Below are 23360 nucleotides of genomic sequence, written 5' to 3' on the forward strand. Positions count from 1 at the left end.
TCATGTAGGTCCTTTGCGCCCACTTGTTAAATTTATATTCTATTGCATTCTCCTTGTTGGGCTGTGTGGCTCTTTAGCACACAGTAGAGGGATTTCTGCTAACTACATTACCTGTGCCCCCAGTTCACCCATACTGTCCTCCATTAAAGTAATTCTCAAATACTTTTTTGGCTATGCCCCTAGCAGTTAATCCACACCCCCTTTTTGCAGCATGACCTCACTCTGCGGGGGGCATTTATATTGCTCTCACTGCGAGCAATATTGTCTAGAAACGGCCTTGGGGACCCCCCACCGCCCCATGCCACCAGGTCACCTGTCTCGATATCCCTGTGTGTACAAAGGTGCAGATTTTGGGCCCACTGTTCTGGGTGCTCAGTCGTAGTGCAGCATATTTTTATTACATTGCATAGCAAATATAGGGGCAGATGTATTAACCTATAGAAGGCATAAGGAAGTGATAAACCAGTGATATGTGCAAGGTGATAAAGGCACCAGCCAATCAGCTCCATTATGTAAATTAACAGTTAGGATCTGATTGGCTGGTGCATTATCACCTTGCACATATCACTGGTTTATCACTTCCTTATGCCTTCTCCAGGTTAATACATCTGCCCCATTATCTGTTTTATACAATATGCAGTGTAATAAAAATATACTGCACTACTGCTGAGCACACGGCTAGCACTATCTGCACTTGGAATAGAACTTCTCTACATGGTAGTGACATTAGTGGTAGTGACAGTAGTGGCCTGGAGGGGGCCCACAGAGATATCGGTGTACCGGGCCCCAAAATTTCTGTTGCCGGCCCTGGGCATAGACAGCACTGTGGCCCTCTCCTATCCCCATGGCACAGACAGCAGTGTGCTCCCCTCCTATCCCCATGGCATAGACAGCACTGTGGCCTCCTCCTATCCCCATGGCACAGACAGCAGTGTGCTCCCCTCCTATCCACATGGTACATACAGCAATATGCCCCCTCCTATCCCTATGGCACAGACAGCAGTGTGCCCCCTCTTATCCCCATGGCACAGGCATCAGCAGTGGTATCAGCATGGCACAGACAGCAGCAGCAGTGGTATCAGCCTGGCACAGGCAGCAGTGGTATCAGCATGGCACAGGCAGCAGCAGCAGTGGTATCAGCATGGCACAGGCAGCAGTGGTATCAGCATGGCACAAGCAGCAGCAGTGGTATCAGCATGGCACAGGCAGCAGTGGTATCAGCATGGCACAGGCAGCAGCAGCAGTGGTATCAGCATAGTACAGGCAGCAGCAGTGGTGTGGTATCAGCATGGCACAAGCAGCAGCAGTGGTGTGGTATCAGCATGGCACAGGCAGCAGCAGTAGTATCAGCCTGGCACAGGCAGCAGCAGTGGTGTGGTATCAGCATGGCACAGGCAGCACCAGTGGTGGTATCAGCCTGGCACAGGCAGCAGCAATGGTGGTATCAGCATGGCACAGGCAGCAGCAATGGTGGTATCAGCATGGCACAGGCAGCAGCAGTGGTGGTAGTATCAGCCTGGCACAGGCAGCAGCAGTGGTGGTAGTATCAGCCTGGCACAGGCAGCAGCAGGGTGATCCCCATGGCACAGGCTGAGTGACAGCTGGGGTGACGCAGCAGCAGCCGGAGCAGGTGCCGCACAGCGCACGGTGGTGACATTGAGGCTGCCCCGGGGGTCACAGCTCCTCCCGGACAGATCTCCGGTAACATGGCCGTAGCATGGGATAACCCAGGAGAGGAGGCGCCCTATCCCTGTACTCTGGCCGCGGACTCACCATGGTGGCCGCCGATGTCTCCGGGGTCCCCGGGCAGAGCGGAGCAGGAGCCGCCTCACTGACAGCGGAGGAGGGGTGACGTCACTGCGGGGTGACAGGACAGGGTCACGTGGTGGTACTTGGGGAAGATGGGGGGAGTGGCCGGCTCTGTAACCATGACAACCTGATGCTGGCAGAGAGGACCAATCCCCTGCATCATCTGCATGATACAGGAGCAGCGCTCTGCAGAAACAGGAGGAGGGCTCTGCACGATACAGGAGCAGCGCTCTGCAGAAACAGGAGGAGGGCTCTGCATGATACAGGAGCAGCGCTCTGCAGAAACAGGAGGAGGGCTCTGCATGTTACAGGAGGCGGGCTCTGCATGACACAGGAGGTCTCTGCATGACACAGCAGTGCTCTGCATGTCACAGGAGGAGGGCTCTGCATGACACAGGATGGCTGTGCATATTACAGGAGGAGGGCTCTGCATGACACAGGAGGGTTTTGAATGACACAGGAAGAGGGCTCTGCATGACACAGCAGTGCTCTGCATGTCACAGGAGGAGGGCTCTCCATGACACAGGAGAGGAGGGCTCTGCACAATCTCCAGCATCATCTAATGCTGCATGCAGTGCCGTAACTAGGCATTTTAGCGCTGTGTGCAAGAAACGACAGTTGCGCCCCCCCCTCCATGTAAGATAGGGGCAGTGCGCGCCGCAGGCGCGTGAAAAATGTATAGGGGCGTGGCTTCACGGGGAAGGGGCGTGGCCACAAAATAATAGCAATTCATACTATGGTGCACAGTAGTCTACATTATTCAAATTACGCTGCACAGTAGCGCCACTACACCAGGTAGAGCCCCTTTTATACATTACAGCAGACAGCGTCCCCCTTTTTACACATTACAGCAGACAGGACCCCATTTTACACATTGCGGCAGCCAGGCCCCCTTTTTACACATTGCGGCAGCCAGGACCCCTTTTTACACATTGCGGCAGCCAGTCCCCCTTTTTACACATTGCGGCAGCCAGGCCCCCTTTTTACACATTGCGGCAGCCAGTCCCCCTTTTTACACATTGCGGCAGCCAGGCCCCCTTTTTACACATTGCGGCAGCCAGGACCCCTTATTACACATTGCGGCAGCCAGGACCCCTTTTTACACATTGCGGCAGCCAGGACCCCTTTTTACACATTGCGGCAGCCAGGACCCCTTTTTACACATTGCGGCAGCCAGGCCCCCTTTTTACACATTGCGGCAGACGGTGTCCCCCTGAGAGAGAGAGAGAGGGATATACTTACCTTCTCCCTGCTGACAGGCTCCTCGTGCTGGCATCTCCCTCTCGGTGCAGGCAGTGAGGTGAGAAGGAAGAGGAGGGAGGGGGAGCAGGGAGCCGCAGCAGCGCTATTTCATTGGTAGTAAGCGCCGCTGCAGCATCCCCCTCTCCTTCCGTATTGGCTGCCCGGCGCTGCTATGGATGCTGGGATGAAGGAACCGCATCCCAGCATCCATAGCAGCGCCGGGCAGCCAATACAGAAGGAGAGGGGGATGCTGCAGCGGCGCTTACTACCAATGAAATAGCGCTGCTGCGGCTCCCTGCTCCCCCTCCCTCCTCCTCCTTGTCCGCTGCCCGGCGCTGGTCTCTTCTCCCTCCAGCGCGGCGCACGGCGCACACAGCAGAGGCGGCATGTAATGAGTCAATTTGACTCATTACATGCCGCTGGCCGTGCGCCCTAAGGGCAACTGCGCTGTGTGCCAAGCCCACTTGGCACACACGTAGTTACGGCCCTGGCTGCATGATACAGGAGCAGTGCTCTGCAGAAACAGGAGGAGGGCTCTGCATGACACAGGATGGCTGTGCATGTTACAGGAGGAGGGCTCTGCATGACACAGGAGGGTTTTGAATGACACAGGAAGAGGGCTCTGCATAACACAGCAGAGCTCTGCATGTCACAGGAGGAGGGCTCTGCATGACACAGGAGAGGAGGGCTCTGCACAATCCCCTGCATCATCTAATGCTGCATAATACAGGAGCAGTGCTATGCAGAAACAGGATGAGGGCTCTGTATGACACAGGAGGAGGGCTCTGCATGACACAGGATGGCTGTGCATGTTACAGGAGGAGGGCTCTGCATGACACAGGAGGGTTCTGAATGACACAGGAAGAGGGCTTTGCATGACACAACAGTGCTCTGCATGTCACAGGAGGAGGGCTCTGCATGACACAGGAGAGGAGGGCTCTGCATGACACAGGAAGAGGGCTCTGCATGACAGGAGTGCTCTGCATGACACAGGAAGAGGGCTGTGCATGTCACAGGAGGAGGGCTCTGCATGACACAGGTAGAGGGCTCTGCATGACGCAGGAGTGCTCTGCATGACACAGGAGGGTTCTGAATGACACAGGAAGAGGGCTTTGCATGACACAACAGTGCTCTGCATGTCACAGGAGGAGGGCTCTGCATGACACAGGAGAGGAGGGCTCTGCATGACACAGGAAGTGGGCTCTGCATGACAGGAGTGCTCTGCATGACACAGGAAGAGGGCTGTGCATGTCACAGGAGGAGGGCTCTGCATGACACAGGTAGAGGGCTCTGCATGACGCAGGAGTGCTCTGCATGACACAGGAGGGTTCTGAATGACACAGGAAGAGGGCTTTGCATGACACAACAGTGCTCTGCATGTCACAGGAGGAGGGCTCTGCATGACACAGGAGAGGAGGGCTCTGCATGACACAGGAAGAGGGCTCTGCATGACAGGAGTGCTCTGCATGACACAGGAAGAGGGCTGTGCATGTCACAGGAGGAGGGCTCTGCATGTCAACGGAGGAGTGCTCTGCATGACACAGAAGGAGTGTTCTGCATGACACAGGAAGATGGCTCTGCATGACAGGAATAGGGCTCTGCATAACAAAGGAGGACTGCTCTGTATGACAGGAGGGCTCTGCATGACACAGGAGGGGGGGCTCTGCATGATACAGGAGGGTTCTGCATGACACAAGAGAACTGCTCTTCATGTCACAGGAGATCTTTGTGTGATGCAGAAGGACTGTTCTGTATAACTCAGGAGAAGGGCTCTGCATGTCACAGGAGCGCTGTGCATAATACATACATAGTAACATACATAGTAACATAGTATCTGAGGTTGAAAAAAGACAATTGTCCATCGAGTTCAACCTATTTGTGGTGTCCTATGCATGATGATTTGACTAAAATTTCTGACTGAAGCTGCTGTCAGCCGTTGCATTTTATCCCTATTTATAGTAACTATAATGCATGACTATGCACCATACCCCTGGATATCCTTATCCAATAGGAATTTATCTAACCCATTCTTAAAGGTGTTGACAGATTCCGCCATTACAACTCCCTCGGGCAGGGAATTCCAAACACGTATTGTCCTTACCGTGAAAAAGCCTTTACGCCGTATTGTGCGGAATCTCCTTTCCTCTAACCTGAGCGAGTGTCCACGAGTCCTCTGTGTTGATCTAACCAAAAACAGGTCCCGAGCAAGCTCTGTGTATTGTCCCCTTATATATTTGTAGATGTTGATCATATCCCCTCTTAGTCTCCGCTTTTCCAATGTAAACATGCCTAGTCTTTCAAGCCTTTCCTTGTATTCCATCGTCTCCATGCCCTTAATTAGTTTGGTCGCCCTCCTCTGTACCTTTTCAAGCTCCAGGATATCCTTTTTGTAGTACGGTGCCCAGAACTGTACACAGTATTCAAGGTGTGGCCTCACTAGTGATTTATATAACGGGAGTATAATACTCTCGTCCCTAGCATCAATACCCCGTTTTATGCATGCTAATATCTTATTAGCCTTCTTTGCTGCAGTCCTACTTTGGGTACTACTGCTTAGCTTGCTATCTATGAGGACACCTAAGTCCTTTTCCAGTACAGAATCCCCTAATTTTACCCCATTTAGTAGGTAGGTGTAATTTTTGTTCTTGTTACCACAGTGCATTACCTTACACTTGTCTGTGTTGAAGCGCATTCTCCATTTGGCTGCCCATGCTTCTAATTTAACTAAGTCGTTCTGAAGAGACTCGGCATCCTCCTCTGTATTTATAGCCTTACACAATTTGGTATCATCTGCAAAAATTGACACCATGCTCTCTAGACCTTCTGTTAGGTCGTTAATGAAAATATTGAACAATAGCGGTCCTAATACTGAGCCTTGCGGCACACCACTTAGCACTTCAGTCCAAGTTGAAAAAGATCCATTAACCACAACGCGCTGCTTCCTATTATCTAACCAGTTTTTGACCCAAGTGCATATTGTGCTTCCTAGCCCTGATTCTTGTAGCTTGTATATAAGTCTCATGTGTGGTACAGTATCGAACGCTTTGGCAAAGTCTAAAAAGATTACATCCACGTCTTTACCCTGATCTAGGTTTGCGCTTACTGTTTCATAAAAGCCAAGTAAGTTGGTTTGACAGGATCTGTCCTTCATAAACCCATGTTGATTCCTTTTAATGACCTTATTGGTTTCAAGGAACTTCTGAATACTATCTCTTAGAATACCTTCCAATACTTTCCCCACTATAGATGTAAGACTAACTGGTCTATAATTACCTGGTTCTGCTTTACTTCCCTTTTTGAATATAGGCACTACTTCCGCTATACGCCAGTCTTTGGGAACCATACCTGATATAACTGAATCCTCAAAGATCAAAGATAGCGGTTTTGCCAGTTCAGAGTGAAGCTCCATTAGAACCCTTGGATGAATACCATCGGGCCCTGGTGATTTATTAATCTTTAAATGTTTTAATCGGTCACAGACTACTTCCTCGCTTAAATAAGTACCTATCAGTGTGATATTGTCATTATTGAGATTGTGTGTCAGTCCCTGAATTGGGTCCTCTCTAGTGAATACTGTTGAGAAAAACTCATTTAGTGTGTCCGCTATGTCATTATCATTTTTGCTTAAGACTCCCAACTTGTCTTTCAAAGGGCCTATACTCTCCTTTTTTAATCTCTTGCTATTAATGTATTTAAAGAATTTTTTGGGATTCGCTTTGCTTTCCTTTGCTACTAGTTTTTCAGTTTCTACTTTAGAAGGACTGTTCTGTATAACTCAGGAGGAGGACTCTGCATGACACAGAGGGCTCTGCATGACACAGGAGAACTGCCCTGCATGACACAGGAGCGCTCTGCATAATACAGAAGGACTGCTCTGTATGACACAGGAGGAGGGCTCTGCATGACACAGGAGGGCTCTGCATGACACAGGAGGAGGGCTCTGCATGACACAGGAGGAGGGCTCTGCATGACACAGGAGGGCTCTGCATGTCACAGGAGGAGGACTCTGCATGACACAGGAAGAGGGCTCTGCATGACACGGGAAGAAGGCTCTCCATGACACAGGAGGAGGGCTCTGCATGACAAAGGAGGAGGGCTCTGCATGACACAGGAGGTTTCCTCTGCATAATAAAGGATGGCTGTGCATGTTACAGGAGGCGGGCTCTGCATGACACAGGAGGTCTCTGCATGACACAGGAAGAGGGCTCTGCATGACACAGCACTGCTCTGCATGACACAGGAGAAGGGCTTTACATGTCACAGGAGCGCTGTGCATGATACAGAAGGACTGCTCGGTATAACTCAGGAGGAGGACTCTGCATGACACAGGAGAACTGCCCTGCATGACAGAGGAGAGCTCTGCATAATACAGAAGGACTGCTCTGTATGATACAGGAGGAAGGCTCTGTATGACACAGGAGGAGGGCTCTTCATGACACAGGAGGAGTGCTCTGCATGACACAGGAGAACTGCTCTGCATGACACAGGAGGGCTCTGCATGATTCAGGAGGCATCTGCATGATACATGAGGGCTCTTCATGACATAAAAGGTCTCTGCATGATACATGAGGAGGGCTCTGCATGACACAGGAGGGTTCTGCATTACATAAAAGGTCTCTGCATGAGACATGAGGAGGGCTCTGCATGACACAGGAGGGCTCTGCATGACATAAAAGGTCTCTGCATGATACATGAGGAGGGCTCTGCATGACACAGGAGGGCTCTGCATGACATAAAAGGTCTCTGCATGAGACATGAGGAGGGCTCTGCATGACATAAAAGGTCTCTGCATGATACATGAGGAGGGCTCTGCATGACACAGGAGGGTTCTGCATGACACAGGAGGGCTCTGCATGACACAGTATCCACCTACCCTCGATCCTAACACTATGTCCAACTATCGGCCCATCTCTCTCTTTTTGCCTCCAAACTCCTTGAGCGTATTGTCTACAATCACCTTACTGCCTTTCTTTACTCCCACTGCCTGCTTGACTCATTAAAGTTTGGCTTCCCTACTCTCCACTCTACTGAAACTGCCATCATGAAAGTCTGCAATGGCCTCCATGCTGACAAATCCAAAGGCCACTACTCTCTGCTTATTCTCCTTGACCTCTCTGCTGCTTTTGACACTGTGGACCACCCTCTCCTTCTGCAAATCCTTCATGCCATTGGTCTGCGTGATACTGACCCTCCTGGTTGTCCTCCTACCTCTCTGACCGTTCCTTCTCCGTCTCCTCTCATGACTCCACCTCCCCCCACTTCCACTAACTGTAGGTGTCCCCCAAGGCTCTGTTCTTGGTCCTCTCCTTTTCTCTCTCTATACGTCCTCTTTTGACTTATAATATCACCTCTATGCTGATGACACTCAAATCTACATTTCCTCCCCTGACCTCTCACCTGTTCTCCTTACTCGTGTATCCAACTGTCTCTCTGCTATCTCTGTTTGGATGTCCCATTGGTGGATTTAAAGGGGGGCGGAAAGGGCGATCGCCACCCGTATACCTGCTCCCGCACATTTGCGAAGCTGCCCACCGCTGGCAGCGCCGGGTCCACTCCCGTAATTCCGCTGCAGCGGCTGAGCAGCAGCACTGAGTGAGAGAGACCGCGTGCTGCTGCTGACACTGCTGCCAGAAGTGTCTCCTCTCCGCACCCGCACACCCTTCTGGATGCTGACGGCAGAGAGTGTGCACAGCTGTGCTTTCCCCGCTGTACCCGCCGCCGGGTAACTGAAGAACGGTGCTGGGAAGCGGGATTGGGCACTATAGCAGGAAATGGTGCGGGGAGCCCAGACAGTGAACGGCTGTAGGTGAAAATAATGCCTGTACGCGGGGAAGGGGTGGGTGAGCCGGGGTCAAACAGCACGTACAATGCCTACATGAGTGTACACCGGATGGTGGATCCGTGTGACATGTGCCCCCTGTGAGATGGGCAGCAGCGTGTGTCACCTCCCCGGGCAGGAAGAATGGTGTGTGTGCTTGATGGAAGTGTAAGGAGACCTGGCAAAGACTACTGCAGGGATATCTCCTATATATTAGCCCAGAGTGACTGTGTGTATAACGCTGGGCGGAGTCACAATGCTGGGCGGAGTCACAGTCATATACAAACAGATCTGGCCAAATATATAGGAGAGGTGTAAGCATTCCCTTTACAGAAAGTAGCTGTCCCTACTCCCCCACGATGGTGCTGTCATTCCCCTCTCATCCCTCTCTATATTTCCTGTTGCGCTGCAATCCCATCTCCTGCCATGGCCGAAACTGCCCAGGAGCCTTCCCTCCAGACGCTGCACATAGCCACGGCCACCCCCAGGCCCGGCGCTACCCGCTCAGCAAAGGGATGCAAAGCAGGTAGGCGCATGACTGGAGAGGCGCTCTCTCTGCTCTGCATCCCCGCTGCTGCGCCTGGGCCCACTGCCGTTTGACAGGCAGCGTCGCCGGCATCTTAAAGCTTCCCCCTACCCCCCTGCAGTGTCCGTCAGTGTCCTGGGCTCTGGCCGAAAAGGGGGGGAATTCAGTGGCGCCGAGGGGCGGAGCTACACAGGACCAGGCTGAAGAGGACAGAAACTGCTACAAATTCAGCCAGCCAGATGGTATGTTGAAGGAGCGTGAGTAGGGTTGCCACCTCATGCTTCATCGATTCCTGGAGTTCCACCCCTCCAATCCCAACCTGCCTTCCCTACCCCCCTCCAGCCGCACCAAGCAATGTTCATGTAAATAACATGATGTACCATAATTATAAAATATTCTGCGTACAAACAGTCTAAATGAAAGTGTATCTATATAACTAGGAATATAACAGTCGCCACTTGGATAAATTACAGGCATTTGGTGCCTCATAACTAGGTTGTGTGAAAGAGGGAAGAACAATGGAAGAGTAATGGGCCCTACACACTGAAAGATAATACTGCACGATATGAACGTTCTCGTTCATTAATGAACGAGAACTCGTTCATATCGTGCAGTGTGTATATACCAACGATTAACGATGAACGGCCCCACGCTCGTTCACCATTGGTCTATCATCGCTGATACATGCAAGTCAATTTGAACGATACCGACATATACAATGGGTGGCATTGTTCATTGTGTATGTATCAGCGATGAACCATGCTGACGACCCTCCGACCCACCACACCCAGCCGTCATCAGAGGAACACTCCCGGCCGTCAGAGAAGAGGAGCGAAGCCGCAGCACACCCGCAGCGCCGTGGAACAAGAGGAGCAGCGCATCTTTGGCAAGTATAGCACAGTGTTCCCACTGGCCACCAATAAAACACATCTTAGTGAGGAGCCATTTACCATCTTTAAAAAGACCATTACATCGCAAGAAAGGCTCTTTCTGCTGCAGACAATGCAAAGCGTGTCAATTCATGACGACCAGAACTAACTACAAGGATGCCTACGGCAGGAAGTGGGATATAGAGAGTTATATCGACTGCACCACATCAGGGGTAGTTTACCAAATAATATGCCCCTGTAATAAGATATACATAGGCAAAACTATAAGACAACTTAAGGTGAGACTGCTCGAGCATGTGGGTACTATAAGAAACGCAAGGCAGGATAAAGCTAAATTCAAATCTCTTACCCCAATTGCTAGCCATTTTCTTTTTTAAAGTTAGAATTTTTTTTTATTGAGAATGAACAGTGTCCATAACATGAACAATAGTTAGGTTGTACAGGTTGAGGGCATAAACTTGGTTACAGGTTGTGTACATAACATACCGTCTAAATAGAGACATTTCTATGGCGATAAAAACAAATCGGTATCATCAAAATGTGTCATATAAAAGTCCATTCGTAAGCCTAAACAATTCTCAATTTTATTTTTTATTTATCGAATCAATTCTATATCTAGACTGAGTGTAATTCTATAGAGGATAGAAGCAAGAAAGAGGAGGAGGGGGAAGGGAGTAGAGAAGCAAGAGAGTGGGCGGTATTAAAGGAGGAAGATTAAGAAGGTTCCCTATAAGAAAGCAAGAGATTGGGGATATTCTTCTGGTTTGATACCATAAGGAGGGACAATCAGTGGGCTAGAGGAGAAAGTAATGCTAGTGATAGTAGCAGTATTAGCTATATTATTAATATTAGCAGTATTATCAGTATTAGGAAAATTAACAGGATTAGCAGAATTAGCAGAGTCCGGGCATCACTAGAGAGCGGGCGAGGTACCAAGGAGACCAGGTGTTGTGGAACTGTGCCACAATGTTATTCCTTAGGCTTGTAATGTATTCCATATTGGCTATGTGATTAATCTTATTCATCAGTACAGCCTTGGAGGGTGGCTTATGGTCTTTCCAGTATTTAGCTATCAGTGCTTTAGCCGCCATGCAAAGTTGCATGATTAGCTTGTCTTGGGATTTGGGTATTGACGGTATGGGGGTGTGGAGCAAAGCAATGTCAGGAGAGAGGTCAAAGGTATGCCCGCAGGTTTGAGCAATAAGTGCTCCGACCGTGTTCCAGAAGGGACGGATAGAGGGGCAAGTCCACCATATGTGAAAAAAAGTTCCCTCCTCTCCACAGTGTCTCCAGCACAGATTTGATGTTATGGGGAAAATGGCGTGAAGCCTGGAGGGGACCAGATACCACCTAGTGTAGACCTTATAACATGTTTCCTTAAGTGCTACACAGATAGAAGCCTTAGCTATATGCATTTTAATTTCCTCCCATTGATCGTCTTCCAACGGATGGGAGAGATCTGATTCCCAGGCCATTTCGTGGGGTTCTCGGATTGGGGGGTCTGGTGCCAAGATTGAGTTGTATATTGTAGAGATATTCCCCTTTTTGCCGATTGAACGTAAGCACATATGCTCATAGGAGGTGGGTGTTTTTAGTGGGGTGGTTTTAAGCTGAGACTTGAGGAAGCTGAGAATTTGGATATATTGGTATTGACACGAGGATGGAATACCAAAGCGTTCTTGAATTTCTCCAAAAGTGGACGGTGCTGAGAGGCCTTTAACATGTAAGAATCTCGTGATACCCTGAGATTGCCATGGGGCCGCTATTCTTTGCACGCACCCTGGGGGAAAGGCGGGGTGACCCCAGATGGGTGATAAGGGTGAGGGGTATGAAGATAGTTTGTGGGTGCTGCGGAGTTTATCCCACAGTCTGAGTGTGAAGTTAACCGTGGGGACTGAGTAGGCCGAGGCTGGTCTGCAGGACCTGGGGAGCCAGGTAAGAGAGTCAAGGGGGACACCCTGATATAGTGAATTTTCGATATCTACCCATTTTCTGATCCCTATGGGGGAGTGCCAGGACACTATATGGTTAAGGTGACATGCGTTAAAATAAGCCTGAAGGTCAGGGTATCCCAAACCTCCTGAGGTGGCACTCTTTGTCAACATAGCTCGTCTTAGTCGAGATTTACGCTGAGCCCAAACAAATTTGTTGCACTGTGATTGCAAGGACGCCAGAGTCACTCGGGGCACCATTATTGGGATGGTCTGAAACAGGTAAAGAAGACGGGGGAGGAGATTCATTTTTAGGGCATTGATCCTTCCGATCCATGAAGTGAATAAACGGTTCCATTTATCTAGGTCTTGTGTGAGAGTTTTAATTATGGGAACATAATTAGCTTGAAAAAGGCTGGTGTAGGATTTAGTAATAAATATGCCAAGGTATTTAATAGCCGAGGGTCTCCAAATAAAGGGGAAAGAAGACGTTAAGATCCTATGGGTATGTGGTGGAACGTTAAATGTAAGAGCCTCGGATTTGGTGTGGTTTATTTTGTAGCCAGAGAGGGAACCATATAAAAGTAGTTCTCTTTGTAAGTTAGGGAGGGATATCAAAGGGTTAGTGAGAGTCAAGAATACGTCGTCAGCAAACAATGATATTTTATACGGATTCTGACCCACTGTAACGCCCCCAATATCCGTATTAAGTCTGATTCGGGCTGCAAGAGGTTCAATGCATAGGGCGAAAAGTAGGGGTGAGAGAGGGCATCCCTGCCTAGTACCATTCTTCAAGTTGATTCGACGTGAGCTCAGGCCATTGGTCAGGACCGTTGATGAGGGGTTAGAATAGAGAGACGCTATTGCTGTGATAAAGTGTCCATGGAAGCCGAATGCGGACAAGGTAGAAAACAAAAAGGGCCACGAGATGCGATCAAATGCCTTTTCGGCGTCTAGAGCCAGAGCAATCGCTGGTATTTTTGTCGTGTTTATTTGGTGAATCAAGTTAACAATACGTCTGGTGTTGTCCGAGGCCTGACGGCCGGGAACAAATCCTACTTGATCAGGGTCTATTAGTGACGGCAGCACAGCGTTTAGGCGTGAAGCCAGTATTTTGGCAAAAAGTTTGAGATCGGTGTTTATCAAAGATATGGGTCTGTAGTTTGAGCAATACGAGGGATCCTTTCCGGGTTTTGGGATCACTATAATACGGGATGTCGTGGAGTCCGGGTGAAATAGTGTGCCCTGGAGTATTTTGTTAAACAGAGAAACCATATGAGGAATAAGTTGAGGGGCGAAAGTTTTATAGTACACCATCGGATAGCCATCCGGGCCAGGTGCTTTGGAGGGTTTCTGGGTTTTTAATGCAGCCTCAATTTCCTCAGCAGATATGTCGGCATTGAGAGCAGTATTAGTCTCCTCGTCTAACCGAGGGAGAGCGCATGCGTCTAGGTATTGTTGTGTCTGATCGGCTTGTGCTAAAGGGTCGGTCGGGGGATCAAGATTATAGAGTGTCTTATAATAATCAAAAAAGACACTGTTAATTTTTTTGGGATCGTAAGTGGTATTATCTGAGGGCTGTTTTATAGAGTGGATGCATTGGTTAGCCTTTTTGGCGCGCAAGCGATTGGCCAACAAGGTGTGTGCTTTATTACTTTTATCATAAAACGTTTGGTTAGTCCATCGAAGTGAGCGCTCGACGTTCTCCGCCAAAAGTAATTGTAGGCCGTCGCGTGCCTTAGAAAGTTCGGCTAGAGTTTTTTTTAGAGCGTGTGCGTTTGTGTTCCTGATCCAATTTTGCAATGTTATTTGTTAATAAAGCAATTTGGTTTTCCTGACTTCTCTTACGGTGGGATGCAAATTGTATAATAGACCCTCTGATGACCGCCTTATGGGCTTCCCAAATAGTGGCTATGCTGCAGTCACTTTCCACATTAACCGCGAAATAGTCTCTAAGCTCGCCATTTTCTAAGGTATCATGATGGTCTCGCTAAAGATCTGCAAGCATTTGGTATGAAACATTTCGAAACATGGATCCGAGGCGGTGACATCGATGGGGAATTGCTCAGATTTGTGTGCAAAATGATATTCCTGATGGATAGCCTGCACCCAAAGGGTTTAAATGAAGGCACTAGCTATCTACCATTTTTGTGATCTGCTTGTGGATCTAAACATTACTAAATATGCTACAAATTTGTATTTATTATTCTAAATTTATAACATATCTTTCTGGTTCTTAGAAATGATGCAAAAGTCCATTGGGAGGTAAGAAAATTACAGATCTTCCAATAGTTTAGGCATAATGTATTCCAACAGGTGGAAGTGAGTTTTCAGTACATATAGGATTGATCAACTACCCTTATGAACATCCATGAAATCTAAATATTCTGGTCAATGTAAACATATGGTAACATCAATTTTGCTATGGCCATTCAGGTTGAAGTTCCTCTACAATTGCAATTTATTCAGCAAAAAATACATAGGATATCCTCCACCTTCCATAAAGAGTTCGCATTCTATATCAATTTGTGTATCTTCTCCGAATTGAGATGTTCACTATTTCCTCTCTTTTGAGAAGGGATAACAAAATTTATATAAATACAAAGCGCTTAAGAATCTTTGTTTAGCATGCCCTGATAATTCATCTGTGTGTAATCCTGTAGATATTATTAATTCTGTTTAACATCTATACAAATACCAAGCGTCCAAGAATTCATACTTACCATGTCCAATCAGTTTATCTGTGTGCAATCTCTGTAAAGATTATTAATTTTGTCCAAAGTTTTTTTTTGACCCTAGATGAATCTATCATCTTCTTCCTTCCTAAAGTGTATTTACTCTGTATTTTATTTATTTATTTATTTATTTATTTATTATTTATTTATCTTTTAGTGGATCTCTCATTCATTCATTCATACCTGCATTTGTTTTATTGTGAATATATATTCATTATATTTGGAAGACTTAACTGTGTGTAATCTTTATGGGTACTCGGATTGTCGGTTTTCCTCAATCTTCTTTGGATCCGGGTCTGAATTGATGTCATTATGTCCACAATTAATATATATATATATATATATATATATATATATATATATATTTTTTTTTTTTTCAGAATCAGCCCAATTTTCTCTGACGTCCTAGTGGATGCTGGGAACTCCGTAAGGACCATGGGGAATAGACGGGCTCCGCAGGAGACTTGGCACTCTTAAAAGAAAGATTAGGTACTATATCTGGTGTGCACTGGCTCCTCCCTCTATGCCCCTCCTCCAGACCTCAGTTAGAATCTGTGCCCGGCCAGAGCTGGATGCACCTAGTGGGCTCTCCTGAGCTCACTAGAAAAGAAAGTAATTGTTTGGGGACGGTCTCTCGGACCTCGTATCCACAGCAACAGCTGGGAAGTCGACTTTTTTACCTCAGGTTTCCTCACAGCCTAAGAAAGCACCGTATTATCAAGTACAGTCCTTTCGGCCTCAGAAAGGCAAGCGGGTCAGAGGCGCATACTTTCTGCCCAGAGGCAGGGGTAGAGGAAAAAAGCTGCACCAGACAGCCAGTTCCCAGGAACAAAAATCCTCCCCTGCTTCCACTAAGTCCACCGCATGACGCTGGGGCTCCACAGGTGAAGCCAGGTGCGGTGGGGGCGCGTCTCCGGAACTTCAGCGACCAGTGGGTTCGCTCACAGGTGGATCTCTGGGTTCTACAAGTGGTATCTCAGGGATTCATGCTGGAGTTCGAGGCGACTCCCCCTCGCCGTTACCTCAAATCAGCCTTGCCAGCGGCTCCCAGGGAAAGGGAGGTAGTGCTGGCGGCTATTCACAAGCTGTACCTTCAGCAGGTGATAATCAAGGTTCCCCTCCTTCAACAGGGACGGGGTTACTATTCCTCAATGTTTGTGGTACCGAAACCAGACGGTTCGTTGAGACCCATTCTAAATTTAGAATCCTTGAACACTTATGTAAGGAAGTACAAGTTCAAAATGGAATCGCTCAGGGCGGTTATTGCAAGCCTGGAAGAGGGGGATTTTATGGTGTCGCTGGACATCAAGGACGCTTATCTGCATGTCCCCATTTACCCACCTCACCAGGAGTACCTCAGGTTTGTGGTACAGGACTGTCATTACCAATTCCAGACGTTGCCGTTTGGTCTGTCCACGGCACCGAGGGTATTTACCAAGGTAATGGCCGAAATTATGATACTCCTTCGGAAGAAGGGAGTTATAATTATCCCGTACTTGGACGATCTCCTTATAAAGGCGAGGTCCAAGGAGCAGTTGTTAGTCAACGTAGCACTATCTCGGGAAGTGCTGCAACAGCACGGCTGGATTCTGAATATCCCAAAGTCGCAGCTGATTCCTGCGACGCGTCTGCTGTTCTTGGGCATGATTCTGGACACAGAACAGAAGAAGGTGTTTCTCCTGGTGGAGAAGGCCCAGGAATTGTCATCTCTGGTCAGGGACCTCCTGAAACCAAAACAGGTGTCGGTGCATCACTGCACGCGAGTCCTGGGAAAGATGGTAGCTTCTTACGAAGAAATTCCCTTCGGCAGGTTCCATGCAAGGATCTTTCAGTGGGATCTGTTAGACAAGTGGTCCGGATCGCATCTTCAGATGCATCGGCTGATCACCCTGTCCCCGAGGGCCAGGGTGTCTCTGCTGTGGTGGCTGCAGAGTGCTCATCTTCTCGAGGGCCGCAGATTCGGCATACAGGACTGGGTCCTGGTGACCACGGATGCAAGCCTACGAGGTTGGGGGGCAGTCACTCAGGGAAGGAACTTCCAGGGACAGTGGTCAAGTCAGGAGACTTCCCTTCACATAAATATTCTGGAACTAAGGGCCATTTACAACGCGCTGAGTCAGAAGCCACAAGGATTCTTCGATGGGCGGAGAATCACGTGCTAGCACTGTCAGCAGTGTTCATTCCGGGAGTGGACAACTGGGAAGCAGACTTCCTCAGCAGGCACGACCTCCACCCGGGAGAGTGGGGACTTCATCCAGAAGTCTTCACGCTGATTGTAAATCGTTGGGAACGGCCACAGGTAGACATGATGGCGTCCCGTCTCAACAAAAAGCTAAAAAAATATTGCGCCAGGTCAAGGGACCCTCAGGCGATAGCTGTGGACGCACTAGTGACACCGTGGGTGTACCAGTCGGTTTATGTGTTCCCTCCTCTTCCTCTCATACCCAAGGTACTGAGGATTGTAAGAAAGAGAGGAGTAAGAACTATACTCATCGTTCCGGATTGGCCAAGAAGATCTTGGTACCCAGAACTACAAGAAATGATCTCAGAGGACCCATGGCCTCTGCCTCTCAGACAGGACCTGTTACAGCAGGGGCCCTGTCTGTTCCAAGACTTACCGCGGCTGCGTTTGACGGCATGGTGGTTGAATGCCGGATCCTAACGGAAAAGGGCATTCCAGATGAAGTGATTCCTACGCTGATAAAGGCTAGGAAAGACGTGACAGCACAGCATTATCACCGTATATGGCGAAAATATGTTGCTTGGTGTGAGGCCAGGAAGGCCCCTACTGAGGAATTCCAGCTGGGTCGATTCCTGCACTTCCTACAGTCAGGAGTGACTATGGGCCTAAAATTAGGAACCATAAAGGTCCAGATTTCGGCCCTATCTATTTTCTTTCAAAAAGAACTGGCTTCACTGCCTGAAGTTCAGACGTTTGTTAAGGGAGTGCTGCATATTCAGCCCCCTTTTGTGCCTCCAGTGGCACCTTGGGATCTTAACATTGTGTTGGATTTCCTGAAATCCCACTGGTTTGAGCCACTTAAGACCGTGGAGCTAAAATATCTCACGTGGAAAGTGGTCATGCTATTGGCCTTAGCTTTGGCTAGGCGTGTGTCAGAATTGGCGGCTTTGTCGTGTAAAAGCCCTTATCTGATCTTCCATATGGACAGGGCAGAATTGAGGACTCGTCCCCAATTTCTTCCTAAGGCGGTATCAGCGTTTCATTTGAACCAACCTATTGTGGTGCCTGCGGCTACTAGGGACTTGGAGGACTCCAAGTTACTAGATGTAGTCAGGGCTTTGAAAATCTATGTTGCCAGGACGGCTGGAGTCAGGAAAACTGACTCGCTGTTTATCCTGCATGCGCCCAACAAGCTGGGTGCTCCTGCTTCAAAGCAAACTATTGCGCGCTGGATCTGTAGCACGATTCAGCAAGCTCATTCTGCGGCGGGATTGCCGCATCCTAAATCAGTAAAAGCCCATTGCACAAGGAAGGTGGGCTCTTCTTGGGCGGCTGCCCGAGGGGTCTCGGCTTTACAGCTTTGCCGAGCTGCTACTTGGTCGTGTTCAAACACATTTGCTAAGTTCTACAAGTTTGATACCCTGGCTGAGGAGGACCTTGCCTTTGCTCATTCGGTGCTGCAGAGTCATCCGCACTCTCCCGCCCGTTTGGGAGCTTTGGTATAATCCCCATGGTCCTTACGGAGTTCCCAGCATCCACTAGGACGTCAGAGAAAATAAGAATTTACTCACCGGTAATTCTATTTCTCGTAGTCCGTAGTGGATGCTGGGCGCCCGTCCCAAGTGCGGACTCTCTGCAATACATGTATATAGTTATTGCTTAACTAAAGGGTTATTGTTATGAGCCATCGGTTACTGAGGCTCAGTTGTTTATTCATACTGTTAACTGGGTATGGTCAGGGCCGTCTTAACAGCAGTGTAGGCCCCTGGGCACAGCAATGCACTGGGGCCCTTACCCATCCGACAGCCGTAGGGGTGGGGGGTGTTATCAGTGGCAGCTTTGATGTCCCGCAGGCGGTAGGGGGTGTTCTATCTTCCGCTCAGCATGTAGGACCTGGGGCAGTCATTTCTGCTAATTACTCCTTTACTGCACAGATGTGGATAAACTGCATTGGGCTGAATGAAGAAGCCCTGGTACATGACTTCCAGGGTGGTAGGGCAGGGTTTAATACGCAGGGGAGGGGTGGAGTGGGCTTAATATTCATCATTTTCTGGTTGGGAGGGCAGCTTGCTTGACTGCAGATATCTCAAGTTCCTGAAAATAGATTTCTTAGCTTTCAATGGTATAAGGAACTGGAGAGTTCCATCTTTCAGACGGTTCTGGGGACTTAGGGATCAGACCTCAGGAGCCAGAGCAATTCACCAACGAAAATATAAAACTGCATTTTAGGCATGTGGAGCTGGAGCACGGTCCAGCTCCTTGAAGGCTGATATCTCTGGTTCTGGGCATAGTAGAGACAAGCTGCCAATATCCACCAAAAGTGGAGAGTCCCAGCTTTCGGAGCATACCCTCATAAAAACTCTAAGTCAGACAGAACCTGAGATATCTGGCTGGGAAGAGCAATTAACAGGCTTGGATGGGGAACACTGCTTTCAAGTCAGATATCTCCGGTTCCCCAGGGCCGATTTTCAAAAATCTGGTACCCATGGAAAGAGGGGACCCTCAGCTATCAGCCTGGGGCCCTTATACTCCTGGGGCCCTTGGGCAAGAGCCCATTGAGCCCGTACGAAAAGACAGCCCTGGGTATGGTTATCACGAGTTGTACAGTGTGATTGGTGTGGCTGGTAAGAGTCTTACCCTGGATTCCAAATCCTTTCCTGGTAATGTCAGCTCTTCCGGGCACAGTTTCCTTAACTGAGGTCTGGAGGAGGGGCATAGAGGGAGGAGCCAGTGCACACCAGATATAGTACCTAATCTTTCTTTTAAGAGTGCCCAGTCTCCTGCGGAGCCCGTCTATTCCCCATGGTCCTTACGGAGTTCCCAGCATCCACTACGGACTACGAGAAATAGAATTACCGGTGAGTAAATTCTTATTTTTTCTTTTTCTCCTTGAATCCCTTTCAACCATATTTAGAATACATATTTATTTATATTCATTTATATTTTGAGTAACTCACATTTTTAGAAATAGGATTAGTAACAATTATTTCTATTAGTGAACCAAGAGGCAGAACTGAAATAGGATGGAGAGGTTTTCCCATAAGCAGGTTTCCTCATTTCCAAATAGATACTATAATCATGACCGCATGACTAAAGGAGGAGATATATAATCTTCTATATGTTGGGTATAGCAATTTAGGAGAATAGTCATTTAAGTTAACACGTAATTTATGTGGTGAGGTTAGGTTGTGGTTTATTTTACACATTTTGATCACCATTATGAGTTTTACACATTAAATTGTTTTTTTTTTCACTTAGTTTTATTCACATTGGTTTTGGTACATCCTATCTCTTATTATTTTACACATTTTATTACTGAGTATTTACACAATTCACAATTTATTATCGATTATATAATTTTAATTTTCATAGTTCTTATTGAGGTTCACGTTTCACCCAATATAACAAGGGAATGTTACCAATGGAACTACTCCCCTAGCATTACACCATTTGTCATAATCATCACCAGATAGATCAATTTAATTCACCATTTATACTGTATTGTCTCACTTTCCGTCAGCAATATTTTTTATTATTATTTATTTTTCTTATCTTATTCACTTTATCATACACTCTCCAATATTTTTTATTTTTTTAATTTAATCATTCAACTCTACACAATATATATATACACACTCATTTCTGCATTAATATATAATCATCGGTTTCAGTATATTCAAGTTAAATCACACCAAATATTCATTTTCTCTTACGTCCTAGAGGATGCTGGGGACTCCGTAAGGACCATGGGGATAGACGGGCTCCACAGGAGACATGGGCACTAAGAAAGAACTTTAGGTATAGGTGTGCACTGGCTCCTCCCTCTATGCCCCTCCTCCAGACCTAAGTTTTATTACTGTGCCCAGAGGAGACTGGGTGCATTACAGGGAGCTCTCCCGAGTTTTCCTGAAAAGAAAGTATTTTGTTAGGTTTTTTTATTTTCAGGGAGCCTGCTGGCAACAGACTCCCTGCATCGTGGGACTGAGGGGAGAGAAACCGACCTACTTTAATGTCAGGCTCTGTTTCTTAGGCTACTGGACACCATTAGCTCCAGAGGGTACGGAACGCAGATCTCACCCTCGCCGTTCGTCCCAGAGCAGCGCCGCCGTCCTCACAGAGCCGGAAGGTAGAAGCCGGGTGAGTATGTGAAGAAAGAAGACTTCAAAGGCGGCAGAAGACTTCAGATCTTCACTGAGGTAACGCACAGCGGTAGCGCTGTGCGCCATTGCTCCCACACAGCACACACAAACGGCAGTCACTGTAAGGGTGCAGGGCACAGGGGGGGCGCCCTGGGCAGCAATATGGACCTCCAGTCTGGCAAATAAAAGTATTATACAGCCTGGGCACTGTGTATAAGAGATCCTCCGCCAGTTTTGAAAATTTTCAGCGGGACCGAAGCCCGCCACTCAGGGGGCGGAGCTTGTTCCTCAGCACTCACCAGCGCCATTTTCTCCACAGCACACCGCTGAGAGGAAGCTCCCCGGACTCTCCCCTGCTTACTGTGGTGAAAGAGGATTTTAAAGAAGGGGGGGCACATAATGTGGCGCAAAATACATAACAGCGCTATCTGGGTAAACATATTGTGTGTTTTTTCCTGGGTCATTGGCGCTGGGTGTGTGCTGGCATACTCTCTCTCTGTCTCTCCAAAGGGCCTTGTGGGGGAACTGTCTTCAGATAAGAGGATTCCCTGAGTGTGTGGTGTGTCGGCACGCGTGTGTCGGCATGTCTGAGGCGGAAGGCTTTCCTGGTGAGGAGGTGGAGCAAATGACTGTGGTGTCTCCGTCGGCAACACCGACACCTGACTGGGTGGATATGTGGAATGTTTTAAGTGCTAATGTGAATTTATTGCACAAAAGTTTGGACAAAGCTGAGTCCAGGAATTATGCAGAGAGTCAGGCCCTGCCTGCCCCTATGTCGCAGGGACCCTCGGGGTCTCAAAAGTGCCCACTATCCCAAATAGTAGACACTAATACCGACACGGATTCTGACTCCAGTCTCGACTACGATGATGCAAAGTTACAGCCAAAATTGGCTGAAAGTATTCAATATATGAATATTGCAATAAAGGATGTTTTGCATATCACAGAGGAACCCCCTGTCCCTGACACGAGGGTACACATGTATAAAGAAAAGAAACCTGAGGTAACCTTTACCCCTTCTCATGAGCTGAACGAGTTATTTGAAAAGGCTTGGGAATCTCCAGACAAGAAACTGCAGATTCCCAAAAGGATTCTTATGGCGTATCCTTTCCCGGCTAAGGACAGGATACGGTGGGAATCCTCCCCAAGGGTAGACAAAGCGTTGGCACGCTTATCCAAAAAGGTAGCACTGCCATCCCAAGATATGGCTACCCTCAAGGATCCTGCTGATCGCAAGCAGGAGGCTACCTTAAAGTCCATTTACACGCACTCTGGTACCTTACTGTTATGCACACCAGTGCCTGCAGGAATGTACTGGTGTTTGAACTGTTATGCAAAACAAATGGACTCACAGACAGACTGGGGAATATGACATAACGTACACAGAAGGTGATAGGGTAACAAAATACACACAAAGTGAACAGAGAAGCCCAGAGGCTAAGGAACTGGGTGTCTCCCTTGTATTAGTAATGCTCAGATGAGAAAAGCAAGATGTTGTGTTTTAATACGTAGAGAACCCGAAATGCTGTTGCTAAGGGCAACAGCAAAACCCTAAAGGGTTACCAACGGGTGTGGCAGTAAACTCCTTGGTCAGAGATGGAATGATAGACACAAGGAGAGTCTCCACAATCCTAATTCTCACTTGCAGTGCACAGGTTCAGCTTACTGCCACTAAACTGACCCCTGACACCTAGCACAGTGAGACAGGATTAGACAGGCAAGTCTTAGAATACAGCCGCAAACTTGCTAAGTTCACAGAGTAGTAACAGAACCCCAGCAAGCTAAACGACTGACTCCAGTCTTACTGCTAGGTCTGGATTGGCAGAGTGTAATACCAAATCCCCAGGCCTATTTGCAGTAAGCAACAAACAAATACAAAGCTACACAGTACTGGCTAACTTTCAGGAACTGACTAACCAACAAAGATTCAGCAGCATCTGCTTACCCTAAGAAGAGGCCTTATAAAGCAGGTGCTGTCCACGCCCCACTCAGACCTCACAGACTGTGAGCACAAAAACCAGCACCGGATCCCCTACCGTGCACAGAGCCTGTAACCACTGCACAGCAAAAGACCCGAACCGGAGTATC

General features: G+C 48.1%; 1 protein-coding gene across 2 annotated transcripts in view; it reads right to left on the reverse strand.

The window, feature by feature from the left end:
- The window catches only part of LOC135054959 (elongation factor 2-like), a 74776-nt gene extending 72810 nt beyond the window's left edge, over positions 1-1966 (reverse strand). The window contains exon 1 of one of the 2 annotated variants that reach the window (XM_063958475.1): positions 1774-1966. In XM_063958475.1, the coding sequence (XP_063814545.1) occupies positions 1774-1776 (3 nt within the window). In that variant the 5' untranslated portion in view covers positions 1777-1966. The remainder of the gene's footprint in view (positions 1-1773) is intronic. The other variant, XM_063958466.1, reaches the window with a different exon arrangement.
- Between the last annotated feature and the right edge of the window lie 21394 nt (positions 1967-23360).

The sequence above is a fragment of the Pseudophryne corroboree genome, chromosome 1, assembly GCF_028390025.1.
Source record: "Pseudophryne corroboree isolate aPseCor3 chromosome 1, aPseCor3.hap2, whole genome shotgun sequence".
Classification (NCBI taxonomy): domain Eukaryota; kingdom Metazoa; phylum Chordata; class Amphibia; order Anura; family Myobatrachidae; genus Pseudophryne; species Pseudophryne corroboree.